This window comes from Sinocyclocheilus rhinocerous, unplaced genomic scaffold (genome assembly GCF_001515625.1).
Source record: "Sinocyclocheilus rhinocerous isolate Xijiao unplaced genomic scaffold, SAMN03320098_v1.1 scaffold1121, whole genome shotgun sequence".
Classification (NCBI taxonomy): domain Eukaryota; kingdom Metazoa; phylum Chordata; class Actinopteri; order Cypriniformes; family Cyprinidae; genus Sinocyclocheilus; species Sinocyclocheilus rhinocerous.
The window spans coordinates 387,715-404,068 of NW_015670367.1; the positions used below are offsets into that span (position 1 = coordinate 387,715).

General features: G+C 38.0%; 2 protein-coding genes across 4 annotated transcripts in view; both read left to right on the forward strand.

Annotated features, from left to right (window-relative positions):
* The first annotated feature begins 2,927 nt into the window (after window positions 1-2,927).
* On the forward strand, window positions 2,928-6,202 carry LOC107734135 (sodium/potassium-transporting ATPase subunit gamma-like). Of its 2 annotated transcripts, XM_016545998.1 has the most exons (8): window positions 2,928-2,953; window positions 3,103-3,216; window positions 4,681-4,848; window positions 5,208-5,243; window positions 5,520-5,594; window positions 5,733-5,769; window positions 5,858-5,905; window positions 6,183-6,202. In XM_016545998.1, the coding sequence occupies exons 3-7, from the start codon at window positions 4,839-4,841 to the stop codon at window positions 5,880-5,882; spliced, it is 183 nt and encodes a 60-aa protein (XP_016401484.1). In that variant the 5' UTR covers window positions 2,928-2,953; window positions 3,103-3,216; window positions 4,681-4,838; the 3' UTR covers window positions 5,883-5,905; window positions 6,183-6,202. The 2 variants fall into 2 exon arrangements, with proteins under 2 accessions (XP_016401484.1, XP_016401483.1); XM_016545997.1 differs by lacking the exons at window positions 2,928-2,953; window positions 3,103-3,216 and having other exon boundaries at window positions 4,495-4,848.
* A 546-nt stretch (window positions 6,203-6,748) lies between these two features.
* LOC107734134 (rho GTPase-activating protein 35-like) overlaps window positions 6,749-16,354 on the forward strand; it is a 14,472-nt gene continuing 4,866 nt past the window's right edge. Inside the window, exons 1-4 of one of the 2 annotated variants that reach the window (XM_016545995.1) lie at window positions 6,749-7,282; window positions 10,320-14,298; window positions 14,906-15,047; window positions 15,468-15,545. In XM_016545995.1, the coding sequence (XP_016401481.1) occupies window positions 10,570-14,298; window positions 14,906-15,047; window positions 15,468-15,545 (3,949 nt within the window). In that variant the 5' untranslated portion in view covers window positions 6,749-7,282; window positions 10,320-10,569. The remainder of the gene's footprint in view (window positions 7,283-10,319; window positions 14,299-14,905; window positions 15,048-15,467; window positions 15,546-16,354) is intronic. The other variant, XM_016545994.1, reaches the window with a different exon arrangement.

A 16,354-nucleotide genomic window follows, 5' to 3' on the forward strand; every position in this document is an offset into this window, starting at 1 on the left:
TCTGTAACATACCATAAGAAGGAAGGGCAGGTTCTAAACCTCACAGATCAATCCTGGTGCAAAATAGAGAAAAACTGTTTAAAATCAAAATTTACAGCATCATTTATTAGAAGTTGGTCATTGAGAAGTATTACAAAATTATAAAAAATTTTGTGAAATCTAAATATGGAGAACAGATAAACAGCTTAAATGATCTGGATTTGGTCAGACTTACTATAAATGCCTGTCACTGTAACTTACAGCCGATCTGACTGACTGATCTTTTTCACTTTAGTATTTTATGTTGTTTCATAAAAGTCTGTATCACAAAAGACCGTTTTCATAAACAGGTTTACAAAAGTATTTTTTTTTTTATACAATTTTTTTTTTTTTTAAAAGCACTTATGTCTGTGTTTCTGTTACCCTCTTGTAATACTGTACTGCTTATGCGGGAGTGAATATTGTAACCCAAATAAATATAGGCCTATGCTGCTTTCGTGTGTACCTATATTTGAAAACCAGTTTGTGAATACTAGGTAATGTTAAAAAATGACTCAGAGTAGTATACCAGAAATCACTTTATTTTGTTAGTGCTGAAGCCTGCTGTTACAGATGCATTACAACTTTATTTACACATTGTGTGCAGTGTGAAACAGGCCTAATAAGGGTCTGCTTTCATTTAATCAAAACAGTACAACAAATTCAATAGAAACAATGAACCTATGTATATAATGCATCTATAAGTAGCTAGGAGACCTGAATGAGATGTCTGAATTGCTCTGTCAACTCCATGCAATATCTTGCTTGTCTTTCTAATGTCAGGTGTGTGTACGAGCACTTTTAAACACTTATTTGAATATGGAAAAAGAGGTTCATTGTATCACACATTAGGTCAGGCAGGACTAAAAAAAGTAAAGGGATTTTTTTGGGTCTTTCTTCACCTGCTGCCAAATCCTCATGCAGTCATATCCACAGTCAAATACTTGCTCACCAGTGTGTTGTAGACTGATGTGTATCAGCAGGTTCTGTCTCACATGGTAATCCCCGTCCAAATTTGCATCACAGACACCTTCAAATGTACCAAAAATCAGGATTACAATTTTTGAATAAGGTTCCAAAATGTTGTCATTGTTAAAGGAATTTATTTGAGAGAATAGTTCAACTTACTAATTATTGCACCCTCTGGTGGTGAGGAGGTGGTTATGTTACATCCGGAGAGAAATTCATATGAATGAATATATATTGAAATTATAAATTATATATATGTGTATAAATTATGACAATATAACCTGGTAATTCTAATTTATTGAGATGCACCTGTACATCAAATGCCTGCTCCTTGTGTAGTAGAGACAAGTAATATTTAATAGCACACACTACCTATACACACATCTATACAGGTCTTAAAACGCATGTTCATTAAAATAAATTGAGGGATCATAATGAAATAATTAAAATCTTTTTATCTGTGTTAAATAATTTTTATCATTTGTTTATTTGTATCAATTAAATGTTTACTTTCTGCAGTCCCGACACAGAAAAGTCAAATTCCCTCATACAGGAACAAAAGGTATTGCTATGGCGGGTCGAGTGGTACTGCTGTTATAGTTGTGCTGGTTGTGATTGCTGTCTGGTTGGGAGGTGAGCATATATTTTAAAGTATGTAATAATATTGACATTTGTGCTGTTCTGCCCACTGCTTTTTTATCAGACAGTAAATACTGTATTTTGGGTTGTGTATACTGTAACACAAGTTTCTAACTAGGACATCTAACTAAATAGGAACTTGTAATTTGGTGCAGCCTCCATGAAGAGTAACTTTTCACAGGTACACTTTAACTCAATTTTCGACTCCTGCACAGTCTGTTATGGGCCGTCACTGTGGGCTCTCTCAGAGAAAGAAACAGAGACAGACACGTGCCCCCCTTCATCAGTCAACTGTGATGGGAAGAGAGACTGTTCTCAAGGCAGTGATGAATCTCGCTGTGGTCAGTGTCAATCACATGTCAATAATGAAATCTCTTTTCAGTTGGATATCAAATACTGATTTGAATTTAATGTTTCTGTAGTGCGGTTTGGTACAGCAAATTAATTGCAGGTCATGACCTCTAAGACCACAAGCTTCCTTCCAGTCTGTGCACAGGGCTGGAATAAAACCATAGCAGACCAAACCTGCCAACAGCTTGGTTTCAGACAGTAAGTATAATTTAAACACACAAACACACATTATTCCTGTGATCTGAAACATTTTTACAGTCATTCAGAGAAGACTTGGTTATGGAATTTCTATGAAAAAAAATTTAAAAACTCTTATTTCTATTACCATATTTATATTATTACTATATATTACATTTTTAAACTGGTCTTCACCATGAAAATAGCCATGGATGCTGTCATGGCATTGAATCACAAGCAAACAAACATTAAACAATATTAAGAATATCTGTATGAAATGTACTCATGTGTGTTTCCGTTTGTGTGCTTTACAGGAGTTAAGAAGATAATGTCTTGCAAAGCAGCTCATCCGCCTTTCAAAGTTTGAACAGTCAGTTTACAAATACCATCCAGGAGAGCGTTAATATGAGGTAAAAACCAGAAATGTGTATAATTTGCTGCTGAAAAACACTAATTTAACCTACAGAAAACAAAAACACTCCAACAAAAGCACATGAAGCTATAGCAATCAGTGGATGTGTAGCTAATTCTATGTTAAAGGGGTCATATGATGCTGCTAAAAAGAACAGTATTTTGTGTATTTGGTGTAATGAAATGTGTTTATGCTGAACGAGCCGTTTTAGGTAGGTGTGACCGACTCTTAACTTTATTAAATAATATCTCTTTGGATTTGAGACTTTAGTCTTTGCAACTTTACAGATCTTCTTTATGCACCAAGAGCTTGTAACACTCCAAAGAGAAAGGAAAAATTGAAATCGCATCATATGACCCCTTTAAGGGAGGGAGAGACTCCTGCCAGGTTGGACACATTCTCATGTTCAAAAGCGTACAAATGCTGCTACCTTTCGGTACAATATTATATTGCAGTTTGAACTTTGTACTGTTTAATATGCTTTTCTAAGTTCATTCAGCATTATTTCTTCTTTTTCAATCTCACTCTCTCTCTAGGGCGACAGTGGGGGTCCACTGGTGTGTAAAGCTGATGACAAATGGCATCTCACAGGCGTAACAAGTTGGGGAGATGGCTGTGGAAAACAGAACCGTCCAGGGGTCTACAGTAACGTAGGGCAACTTTTAATGTGGATATATGGCAAGATGCAGGTAAACACACTTTTGCATTTTTACATGCAAACACACATAAAATAAGCATTGTGAGTTCATCATGAGTTAACATACATTATTTATATTTTTTATATTTTTATTTATATTTCCTTAACAAGCAGTCTCTTACCATTCTCTGTCTCTTTTCTCTCTCTGTTTCCTTAATTACAGCAACAGCGACCGTGACCTTCTACAACAATGAAGAACAAATCCTCAGGTTCTACTCTGCTGTGCAAACATTTTTATGTATCAAAATATATTTTCTCATTTTTTAAAGTGACAGTACACAGTAACATGCACTTTTGCAGTAAATATATATTTCTGTACATTTTTGTAATTAATTATTTAAATCATGAAGATCCAAAAAGGATCTTCAAGGACATGGATTATTACATTACTGTATCTATCTGGGACAAAATACCAGAAAATTTAAGCTGAACAATTCTCTCTGAAAGCACTGTATATTGTGTATTATATGTACTGAGCAGGTCTACTATTGAGGAGGAACTATTGTTTCCTAGCAATACATGCTACATGTAAAGATTTTCAATAATATTTTAAATTGAATACAGTGGAACAGCTTATTGAACTGAAATCTCTTTCACTCTGAGAGTAAAGCAGCAGGCTGTGATGGTTTTATTTTAGATTTTTACTGAAAAATAAAACTGTAATACTGTTCTTGAAGACAATTTATTTTTCTTCTAAAAGGTGAAAGTTGCAGGATCTTTCAACTTAGTCATAATCATTAACTTTAGAAAGAATACCTCACTTGGTCCATTTTTTACATGCTGATAGATTTATTTTCCAACTTATTAAAATGAGAGAGAGAGAAAACTCACACCTGATCTGTATGTGGACACTATTTTCCACTTGTACTTATTTGAAAACAAGAGTAAACAACTCAAGCAATCTGTTAGATTTATGAATACTCCCGCATGAAACTAAAGTGATTAGTTATGTATTTGTCCTACACTTCTTTATGTGTTCTTTAAAAAATGACAGATTAATTTTTAACCACCCACTGAAATAGAACTAACAGATAAACTAACAGTTCTGAATTATTCTGAAATCTCAATGTAATTTATTAACATAACTTAAAATTTATTAACATAAAAAGTTTACATTACAAAATGTGTGTATATAATTTTTGTATTTTATATCATGAGCTATTTATCTATCTTATATCGGGCCTTCAAAGATTAAATCTGTCTCTCGTGGTCTGCTTGTTTCTCAGGGAGCTATACTGACCTTGTCAGCTTATTGCAAGGGTACATTCACCACTGCTCAATGGTTAGATATTAAAAAAATGGCCCAAAGGCTTGTGTTTATGCACAAGTTTTGAGGTTTATGGGATAAGACAGGTCAGAGTGAAGGGTTTGAAGGTCGTTATTTGCGAAGCACACACTCTTTTTTCCTTCCCCGTAGGTCTCACTGATTTGTCATTTACAATTCCACCATCAGAGAGTTTAAGGTGTCCCCTGCAAACACTCAAACTCCTCTCTGACTTACACGCTCACACACATACATCACAGTAGTGGACTTTTCAACTCTGAGAGCTTTGAGATCCTACACCACTGCTAACAATGGGAGTGGGTAAGTTTGATTCAACTTGATAATCAGTATATATGAAAACTAAAACAACTGACTGTGTAGGCATTAAAATGGACTTTAAAAAAAAATGGATTATATATCACACAACTTAAATAGAGAGTTCACCCCCCAAAAATTTAAATTCTGTCATCATACACTCACCCTCATGTTGTTACAAACCTGTATGACTGACTTTTTTTTCCTGCAGAACATAAAAGAAGATATTTTAAAGAATGTTGGAAACAAACAGTTTTGGTTGAACTATCTATTTAACAAATTGAGACAGGTATTAGAGAAAGTAAAAATAATATTTACACTAGGTTTAAAGTTACCATTATACCCTTTGTGTGTTCTCTTTTAAGAAAAACCTGAGTATTCAGATGCTGATTTCACCTATGGTAAGAACGTCTGATGGTTACTTATACTCCTTCAAATTGAAGTGATGGGACTGTGAAATGATCATAAACACATTTTAAACTGGATAATGTGAGTGTGAATGTTGTACATTTGTTTGCATCTTATTTTATATATCTCAAACTAAGTAACAGTCCTGCTCTTAACAGCCAGTAAACAAAAGCTAAAATTGTGCTTTACAACTATTAATGCAAAGTTTTTTTTAGAAATACTTTTGTGGCTATCTTGTTTGTAACTATCTGTGTGTGCGCTTATGCCAGATTATGAGTTAATCAGAAGAGGTGGGCTGATCTTTGCAGCTGTTTTGTTCTGTTTGGGCATGGCTATCATATTCAGTGAGTATGTCTAGATTCATGCAATTTACAGCATGTCCTCTCTGCATAGATTACAATAAAAATACCAGTAAACACAGAAATCCACGCACACACCATTTCTTTCCTTGTATAATCAAATGTTATCTTCTTTTCTGGCAGGTAAAAAACTCAACTGTGGAAACAAGGTGTCTGCTAAGTAAGGCACATACAATATTCATACAATAAAAGATAACATACACACACACATTCTCCCTCTCTTACCTCTTGGTGTGTCTTCTCTGTAGGCCTGAAGGCAATGGTGATCTTTGACCTCTCCTTCATTAACCTTCACTGTGAGCATGCACATGCATTTACATACAGTGTTACAATTTTAGCAAGCATATTTCTAGCAAGCATCATGTTTTATAAAACAAATATAACTTTCTGTCAAGAAAGCATTTTTAAATGACTTTTAAAAGGTCGTCATCTTTCTTACTTTCTTATCTCAGAAACTGAATGAATTACAGATTCACAACACATAAAAGTACAGGCTATTAAAAGAATGTTGATGCACAAGATTCCCATTTATTCAATAACCAAATTCCAATTCTCTTGCTCCGTTTTCTGCAGGTTTTATGATCACTTGTGGTCAATGTACAGAGAAGATTTTTTTTTTTTCCAGATAAATATTGTTAATTTTCATTCTCAATATCTATGTATACTCTCACAATGAAATAAAATCAAAATGGTATTTTATGTGAAATCGCGTTATAATTGTACCCGTAAAAAGAACATTAGCCTATATGAAAATACAATAAACCCAGACGCAATATATTTTAAGATACTGCTACACACAGTTATTTTTAGATCTGTATATACGATCACAATCATCTGCAACAACATCAATCACTCTGTCTTTGAAAGGATGCTGCTTCGCCTTTAGGTCGGGTCTGCGTCCGCGTGCGTGCGCTCGAGCTCGGCTGTTGTAATTGGCTCAGCGCTGTGCTGTTGTCCATGCGCCACTGGGCGAGTCTCGGCTGTCTCAGTAACCCTCTTTTATCCTCAAAAAAGGAGAGCCAAAGAGGGCAGACTCAGAGTTGGGTTCGGGCGGAGGGACCGCCATTATTGGGAGGCTTGGACAACCACATTCACCCTCACGCACAATGTATATGTATATATATATATATATATATATATCTTAACATTTAAAGACATGCGTTGCCCAGATTGCTCGTGATTTGGCTACGAAAAACTGGATGTTGTGTCTCACTGTAAAGGCATCGCTGCATGCCGTCTGCACACGGTGAAATCAGCATTTTATGGCCACAACAAAGGGCATTATAATTGATCAAAACCAACGTGCTTAGGCCGCAGGAAGAAATCAAAACAAGCCTTTTTCTGCACGGAAACGACTGGCCTCCAAGAAAGGACATTTCTTTGTTTGGATATGTTTAGCCGTCGGTGGATTTTCACAGCCGTTTCTATGCGAACGCGAGATCAGTAAGTTGCGCCTGACAAAAATATCCGTTGGAAACTGCAAGTCTGTCAAGCCACAATCAAACAGTCCTCACGGAATTTAATGTCCTCGGCTTTTTACGTAGTCTTTTGTTTTCCTTTCTTTCTGGTCTCCAACAACACTGACCAAGCCGGTTGTAAGCCCTCTCGCGCTGGCCTGGACGAGGGAAGAGGGCTTGAGGAGCGAAAGGGAGGACGGAGAAAGGCACTGGTACGTATGTGTGTATTATCAACGGTGTTTCATTAAAACAAGTATTAGCGAGCAAAGTAGACCGTGTCACCTACGTGACAGTTTTCAGCCGTTTAAGAATCCTATAAATAAAATATCTTTAAATAAGAAGTGGAGTACAGAAGGGAAATTGTGTACAAATACAAGTGAGTGCTGTCTATTGTGCAGGCAGCGCCTTGGTTGCATTGAAAACGGATTTATCTTGCACTCTTATAATCTCAGAATGTTATAAATTGGCAGACTATTTTCACACGTGATGTGCACCTTGGTAGTTGCTATGTAACGCAGTAGAATACACCAACGGAATGTAACGTAGATGAGTCGCGCTAATTTATTATAACTACATACTCTGATTTAAATACGTGAGGAAATGTCACGGACAGTTGAGTGTGTAATCTCTGTTGCAGCACTACACAGACAGCTGAGACGCTCATATGAAGGCAGTTCTGAACCATGACATCCGCGTTACGTAGCTTTCTTAGGCTATGCTGGGCCTAGGCTTTGGGAGTGAAATCTTTTAGCAGTTGCTTTCTTTAGGGTTCAGAACTTCAGATGTGTATTTTGCTTGAAGAGTGTGCCGTGGGATGTCTTTATTTTGCCATACACATACAACCACAACAGTGTTTGATGTATGTTCAAGCCATATATTTCTCAGTGTTTAACGACACCGTGGGCTACTACAGCAAGTCAGATCATAAGGTTGTGTCTTGGTGTGTCAGTTGAAGGTGAGTCTAAACAGCTGGAAGACTCGGATATTATGTAGTACCAATCAAACTGCATTGTCACTAGCACCCACTTGCACTGCACCTGACCTGCCTGGGGATCCCATAGTTTGAGGTCTGTAGCCACGCAGGGTCTGTATTTGAGTTTTTAAGTCTACAACACCAGATATAGCATCAGGATTCACCAACAAAACATTTCCTGTGTGTGGTACTGTACCACTAAAACATTTTTCAAGTTAGGAGTAATATGCATGCTGTTGAGTGCATTGTCCAGGAATAGCTCTAGAAAAACACCATTTTGAATAGCCACTAATCATTTAAAAAAAAATGTTTTATTGTATTTGTTACAGCACTAATTAAGATAAATGATGAATAAAGATTTTTTTATACTGTATTCTGCATTCTTCTCTTATTTATAACAATGCACTAACCTAAATATGTGCGTTTGTGTTTTGATGCAAAGTGGGAACAAGAACTGTTGTCAAAGTAATCTTGTTTCATATTATTTTCAGTTTTTTTTTTAGCAAGTTCAATAAATGATCACCGAATACATTCATTGAAAATGTTAAAATGTCACCCATGTAGTTGTCTAATGTATAATATTGTCTAATATACATATTAATACTGGTTTCCAACAACTGCATACAGTATGTGACAATGCCCTTAGATAACAGTTCACCAAAAAATGAAAATTCTATGAGAACTTTTGGTTTTGTGGAACACACTAGGTGAATTTAAGAATATTCTGCCCACTCTTTTCAGTATAATGAAAGTGAATGAGGACTAGGGCCATCAAGATACAGAATGCCAAAAAAACATCATGAAAGTAGCCCAACATCTTACATTTCTGTCTGTTTTTCAAATGTATCATTTGGCTTTAGAAGACATGGAATATTGCCCATCACATTGGCCACTTATGATGCTTTTATGGTGTTTTTTGTCATTTCTGAAGCTTGAAAGCTCCAGTCCACATTCATTGTAATTGCACGGAAACGGCAATCAACTACATTATTTAAAAATTCCCCCTTTGCATTTCATGGATAAAAGATAAGTGATGAAATGATGGAATTGTGGGTGTGCTGTTGTATTGGAAATAATACAGAGATGGTTAAAGAAAGAAATCATTAAATGCTGGTAATATTCTATTCACCAGTGCTTATTTGAACCTAACTGCTAAGTTCTACAGTTCAGTGGAGAGGAAGTAATTACCTTTACTGTTATTTCAGATTTTCTGTATTTTTTATATTGTGCCTTAATATTTTGTATGTAATATTGTGTAATCACGCATACAACCTGATCCATATCTACAACCAGAATATCATGGAAACCTGAATGAATGAATGAACAACCACATAGTTACGAACCACACATGACTAGAAATCACCTAGTAACACCTTGACAACGATTAGGAATTGAGAGTTGAACTGGCAAGCACCAGTGACATTTTATTCAGATAATTAAATTTTGTAAAAGTTGTCATTAATATGGGGTTTGCTGTAAGTATTTGGGAGCCTTGGTATTTTTTTTTTATAGTATATGTTAACATTTACTTGAACTTTGTGACGTGAAGTGACTAGTTCAGACAACAGAAGACTTCATTCCGGCAAATGAACTAATCTGGAATTTCCTAAGTCTTTAAAAAGTAGCACTAAGGATAACAGTGGATTAATTACATGCTGGAATTATTGCTTATGTCTGCTGTGTGAGAAAGCACCATTATTAAATGGCCAACCCACATACTGTATTCAAAAAACGTTTGAGTAGTGTTTTGGAAATCGGGCAACTCTCAAAAACTTAACGCAAATAACCAGAAACTATCGAGCAGTATATGTTTAAATTCAAAGTACATAGTGAAACCAAGTGTAAATAGATTGTAAATTATGATTGTGAAGGACTGTGAAGTTAACTATTCTAACTAGTTTCTTAGTATTTACATAGTTGTGTAGGTTTGCTAGCATAGGAATTGATCCATATTAATCTGATAATGCTAGAAATCCATAATAAGAACTTTTAAAAATTAAAAAAAAAAAAAATTTTTTTTTTTAGAAATGTTTGTTTAGAACAATATTTAAGCATTATTGAAGAAACATATTGAAATGTATTAATGTATAATGTTAGGTACATTAAGGGGTTTAGTGTTTAATGTAGGGTTATACTGTGCAAATCGAGTATCATCTTAATATCTGTGGGAATTCATAAAGTAGTTTTCTTAAAATTCTTTGAAATTTGCCTTTTGGGCAAACAAAGCACATAATTTTGCTGATAATTGGTTTGTTCTTTCTCCCTTTCTTTCCCATTTAGGCTAGCCCCAATTCCTGCTTCTGCCTTCTTCGCATCTTCATGTCTCCTCTATTAACTCTTATTAGTACCCTCTAATATGGGCAAAACATACAAGCAGTTTTCTTGACCTGAAAGGATGATTGAAACATCAGAACTAAAATCTCAATTGTAAATCAAATACAGGCCCCTGACATCAATATTTTATGGACACGTTTTAAAGAGTCTGCCTCTGTCAACCTTTGGGGCATGGCAAGATGAATGCCTGTGTGCGATGATGATGGCTAAAAAGCAAGAATCCCGAATGCCTATCTACAACCTCGTTGTTGTTGGCCTGTCGGGGACTGAGAAGGAGAAAGGGCAATGTGGAGTTGGTAAATCATGCCTTAGTAACCGCTTTGTCCGTCCTAGTGCGGACGACTTCCATCTTGATCACACTTCTGTGCTAAGTACCAGTGACTTTGGTGGCCGGGTTGTCAACAATGACCATTTCCTGTTCTGGGGAGAGGTGGGGAGAGTTTTGGAAGATGGTGCAGACTGCAGGATGCATGTGGTTGAGCAGACCGAATTCATTGATGACCAGACGTTCCAGCCCCATCGCAGCACAGCCTTACAACCCTACATCAAAAGAGCTGCCTCCACCAAACTGGCTTCTGCTGAAAAACTCATGTACTTCTGCACTGATCAGTTGGGACTTGAGCAAGACTTCGAACAGAAGCAAATGCCCGAAGGCAAATTGCAGGTGGATGGCTTTCTGCTTTGTGTTGATGTCAGTCGTGGTATGAACCGCAACTTTGATGATCAAATGAAATTTGTCACCAACTTGTACAATCACTTAAGCAAGACAAAAAAGCCTATTGTGCTAGTTCTCACTAAGTGTGATGAGGGTGTGGAGCGTTACATCAAGGACTCTCATACCTTTGCCATTACAAAAAAGAACCTGCAGGTTGTTGAGACGTCGGCACGGTCCAATGTCAATGTTGACTTGGCTTTCCTTACCTTGATACAGCTCATTGATAAGGGAAGAGGTAAGCCCAAGATCATACCTTACTTTGAGGCATTGAAACACCAGAGTCAACTAATTGCTTCTGCAAAAGACCGCTATGAGTGGTTAGTAAACCACATTGTGAAGAATCACAATGAAACATGGCCCAACATTAGCCGACGAATGCAGACTTCACCTGAATACAAGGAGTATGTATTTTTAGAAGGTACGGGTAAGGCTAAGAAGCTATTTCAACAGCATATTCACCGGCTAAAACAGGAACACATTGAAAGGCGTCGTAAAGCATACTTGAGTGCTCTTCCACTCGCCTTGAGTAGCTTAGCTTCTGAGTTGGATGAAATTGAGCATTTGAGCTGGTCTGGGGTCCAGAAGGTCCTTGAATCTAAAAAAGACTTTGATCATTGGTTTGTGGTACTGGACGATGCACCATGGGAGGACACGCCGCATCTTGACAATATGGAGGATGAGCGTATCCCCTTTGATGTTCTAGACACCACGGCTGCTGAAATAATCTTTGATGCACACCTTGAACACTTGCGCAATGAATGCAAGCGTGCCCAGATGCGTCATGAGTTCAAAGCAAAATTAGCATCTTCACCTTTCATTACCCCTGGCAAACCTTGGGAGGAGGCCCGAAGCTTCATCATGAATGAAGACTTCTACCAGTGGCTTGAGGAGCCAGAATATTTGGACATTTATAACCGGCATCAGAAAGCAATCATAGACAGGGCAAAAGAGGATTTTCAGGAGCTTCTGCTGGAGTACTCGGAGCTCTTCTATGAACTTGAGGTAGATGCCAAACCTAGTAAAGAGAAGATGGGAGCAATTCAAGAAGTTTTAGGTGAAGAACAACGCTTCAAGGCCCTTCAGAAATTACAAGCTGAAAGGGATGCTTTAGTGCTGAAACACATCCATTTTGTGTATCACCCTACGAAGGAAACATGTCCGAACTGCCCACACTGTGTTGACAACAAAATTGAACAAATACTAGCTTTGTGCTTTCCTGCACAATACCCTTCTTTTGGAAAGTCCAATATTTTTGATGGAAAGGTAGATAGGATCAATCTTGTTATACTGGGCAAAGATGGTCTTGCTAGAGAATTAGCCAATGAGATTCGGGCATTGTGTACCAATGATGATCATTATATGCTTGAAGGTAGAATGTATGAGCTTGTCCTTCGGCCCATTGAGGGTAATGTTAGACTTCCTGTTAATTCATTTAATACATCCACATTTACTCCCCACGGATGCCTGTGTTTGTACAATTCAAAAGAGTCCTTGTCATATGTTGTAGAAAGTATTGAGAAGTTGCGAGAGTCCACGCTTGGCAGAAGGGACAACCATATGGCTCAGCTTCCCCTGTCACTCTTATTAGTAACCAAAAGAGGTGTTGGAGGACTGGGTGACATTGGTGGTGAGACTGCTCAAGCATTAATCTCACAAGGTCAGCAGGTAGCCATAAAACTACAGTGTAATTACCTGGAACCTGCCTCCCCTGGCACTGGCTATGGGCGAAATGTGAATGAAAAGCAGATCAATCAGGTCTTGAAGGTTCTACTTGAAACAAGGAGGACTTCTACATTTCGTAGCTGTTCTCCACCTGCACCTCCGCTGCCTCCATGTATTCGAGAGTTACAGCAGGATCAGAGTCCAGAGGCTGAATTGCGTATTATCATGTGCCTAATGTGTGGAGACTCCTATGACATTGATCAAATTCTTGCACCATTCCTGCTTCCACAGCATTGCAAGCCGACCTCTCCTCAGACAAGTGGCACTTCAGTGCTGCTAGAACAAACAATTAGTGGTCATAAGCATACAATTGAACTGTCTCTAATGTCATACCACGCTTCTTTTGCCACTCGTAAGAGTCGACTGGTGCATGGCTACATCGCTTTATACTCTGCTAACCGCAAGGCTTCTTTTGAAACCCTGTGTGCCTTTTTGTGTGAGGTTCAGGACATTGTCCCAGTTCAGCTGCTTGCAGTGGGGGAAACCCGGACTGAGCTTCTGGACTCTGAGACTGCTCATGGGTTGTTAGTCCAAGGTGAAGAACTGGCCCGTGAACTTGAGGGACGGTTTTGCAGTATTGTCTGTGGCCCTGGAGGAGTTGTTGGAGGACTACAAAAACTAGACCTGTTGGAACAATTTTTCACAGAGGTATTAGAAAAGAGAACTATTGTTGAGGCCAGCCATATGTATGAAAACATTGCAGAAGCCAGTAGCACAAATGAGAATGTGTATTCACCACACTGTGGCTCCCCAAGCCCTGTCACAATGCTGTTAGATTCTGAGGAAGACATGGAAGCTTCCCCGCCTTACCATGATGGAACACTCACTTCTCATGGTGGATTCAAACTGCCTGACCTGGATTCAGGTGACACATTCTCTGTGATCTCTGACCTTAGCACCTTTGAGAACAAGCTAAATAATAAAGTTCCTCCTCAAGTAAGACCCAAACCAAGTGTCACATTTGACCTTAGAAAATCTAATTTTAATCCGTACATGGATGCAGTCAGCCATCGGCGTTCCCTTACATCCAATGTGACGTGGCCTCTAGGAGGAGATTATGATCCTTCGGACTATGCTGAGCCAATGGATGCTGTCTCTAAACCACGCCCCAGCTATGAGGATAGCATATATTCTGTGCCACATGACAGCACACAGGGCAAAATTATTACCATCCGCAATTCCTATCGGATCCACTCTAATGGAGGAGGCAATGGTTCAGACAGTGAAGGGGATGGCAGCTCATTGGAGAGACGTCGCAAGTTCTCTGCAGCAAGGGTGAAGCCACGGCTGTACCGTGATCATTCCAAACGTCTGGGGAAGTTCAGCAGTTTCCGCACTAGTTTTTCCATTGGTAGCGATGATGAGATTGGCACACTCTCAAGGTCAAAAGATGATGATGTTTCAGGGCTGAAGGCAGACATACTCAATGAAGAAGGAGAAGATCCCAAAAAGAGGAACATACTGAAAAGTCTTCGCCGACCAGGCAAAGTAAGATTTATTTGTTTACTTATTTTACATGACATTTAAAAAAGTATACTCATCTGTTTTTAACATTGTGCAACCCTCTACATTGCGAGTAAATCACTCGCATATGCGACTAAATCTTACCCTGGGCCACTAAATAATGTCTAACGTTAGCCATTGGCTAATAAATTCTTAAATTTTACACGCCAGTATGTGTGTGAGAGGCGTTCAACACAGATTTTCACTCGATAAACACGCTGACTGAGCGCTTGAGAGTTTCGCTCTCCGTCAAGCGATCTGCACTATTTGGATGCGCTCAATGGATCATGTCATGTACTCAATGGATGCGCAGTATGTAGCACGCAGCGCACCTGTATTTGACGTATCGTAAACTAGTGTGAAGGTGCACGACTCGCCGTCACTTTACTGATAGCACTGTGTTTCTCACACATGCAAAGAGAGAGAGCGAGAGTCTTGCATACCACGCTGAATCGACGCGCTACATGTAAACCATATTATGGTGTGCGTAGAGGGTTGTTGTGATATTTAATTTAATTGCTGTTATTGGAGTCAAAACAATGCTAATTGTCTTGTATAATTGTCAAATAATCTGTATTTGTCTTGCTATCAGAAAACAAGACCAAAGCCTCGTCATTCTATCTCTAAGCCTTTGGAGAGTAACTACTTTGGGGTGCCTCTGGTGAATGTGGTTTCCCTTGAACGACCTATTCCAGTTTTCATTGACAAGTGTATTCGTTACATTGAAGCCACAGGTAAATTTGCTGCTGCTGTTTCACCATCACACTCACCCCATAAGAGTTGTGCTTAGGGAACCATATAAGCTTATCATTATCGCAGTTTCCAGTTAAAATTAGATGCTTAATGGCCTGTAGCTGTCATAAATCACACCACAGCATAGTTTTGCACATAGTTAACTTTTTTTTCTGACTGGGTGACAATGAAGATTGTAGAACCATATTAATATGAATTTAAGAACTTTTTACTTTTAGCATTTTTAATAGCCGCAAACACAGTATATTAGACCTGAATATAGTAGCAGTTTGTAGAATTATCTTCGACACTTTAACAAGTACTCGTGCAGTGATTAGTATTTAAAGTCTTAAAATGCTTAAAATGAGTCATGGAAAGATGTACCTCAAAATAATCTTGTTAAAAAAAACTCTCTCTCTTAGGTTTGACAACAGAGGGTATCTACAGGGTAAGTGGGAATAAAGCGGAGATAGAGAGCATGCAGAGGCAGTTTGAACAGGGTAAGTTCAGAAGGAATGCAATAAAATTGTTGTGGGTACAGTATGATGGTGGTTGCCTTATGGTGTTAAGGCATGTATTGTTACATATAGTATGTATAAGTGCATGTCGACAGTTAGGGGTGGGTGATGTACCGGTAGACCCGATTAACCGGTAGAAATTTGTCAACCGGTAGAGATTTTGGTCTGTTCTCTCTATCGCGGTTACACGCACATGCAACGTGGACACGAAAACTTATTGTTTGCAGGCATTTTTTTAGCATTGCGGTTTAGAAACAAGTGATTTTAAGCCGTTGAAACGCAATCAGCAGCGAAAAAGAAATAATGTTGTAATTTGTGCGTGCTGTTTGAGAGACTGTTTCTGAGTGCTGTCAGAGAGGCGCGCGCACGTGAAGACGGTGCTCATAGACCGCGGGAGTATTGAGCGGAGTTATTTTTGCAGCTTTATAGGCCTTGAACAGTTAAATACACACACTTGTATGTGTCAAAATGCCCGTCTTTGCAAGTATCTTCGCAAACAGCTGAAAAAGAAAACACATGTATAACAGTAGACTATATTATATATATATATATATATATAGAAATATAGACCTATAAATATATATTTTATTTACACAGTGAAGAATATGCAGTGTTTTTATACATTTGATTACTTTATGCAATGTATGTAGAATTTCTTATTTATTTGTTCTACTGTAAGTTTTTTTTTTGTCCTATTGCTTGTAATTAGTTTCTTATTATTTATTCGCCGACTGTTTACTTGTCTTCAGTGAGTTAAAGGGGTCATATGATGCTGCTAAAAAGAACATTAT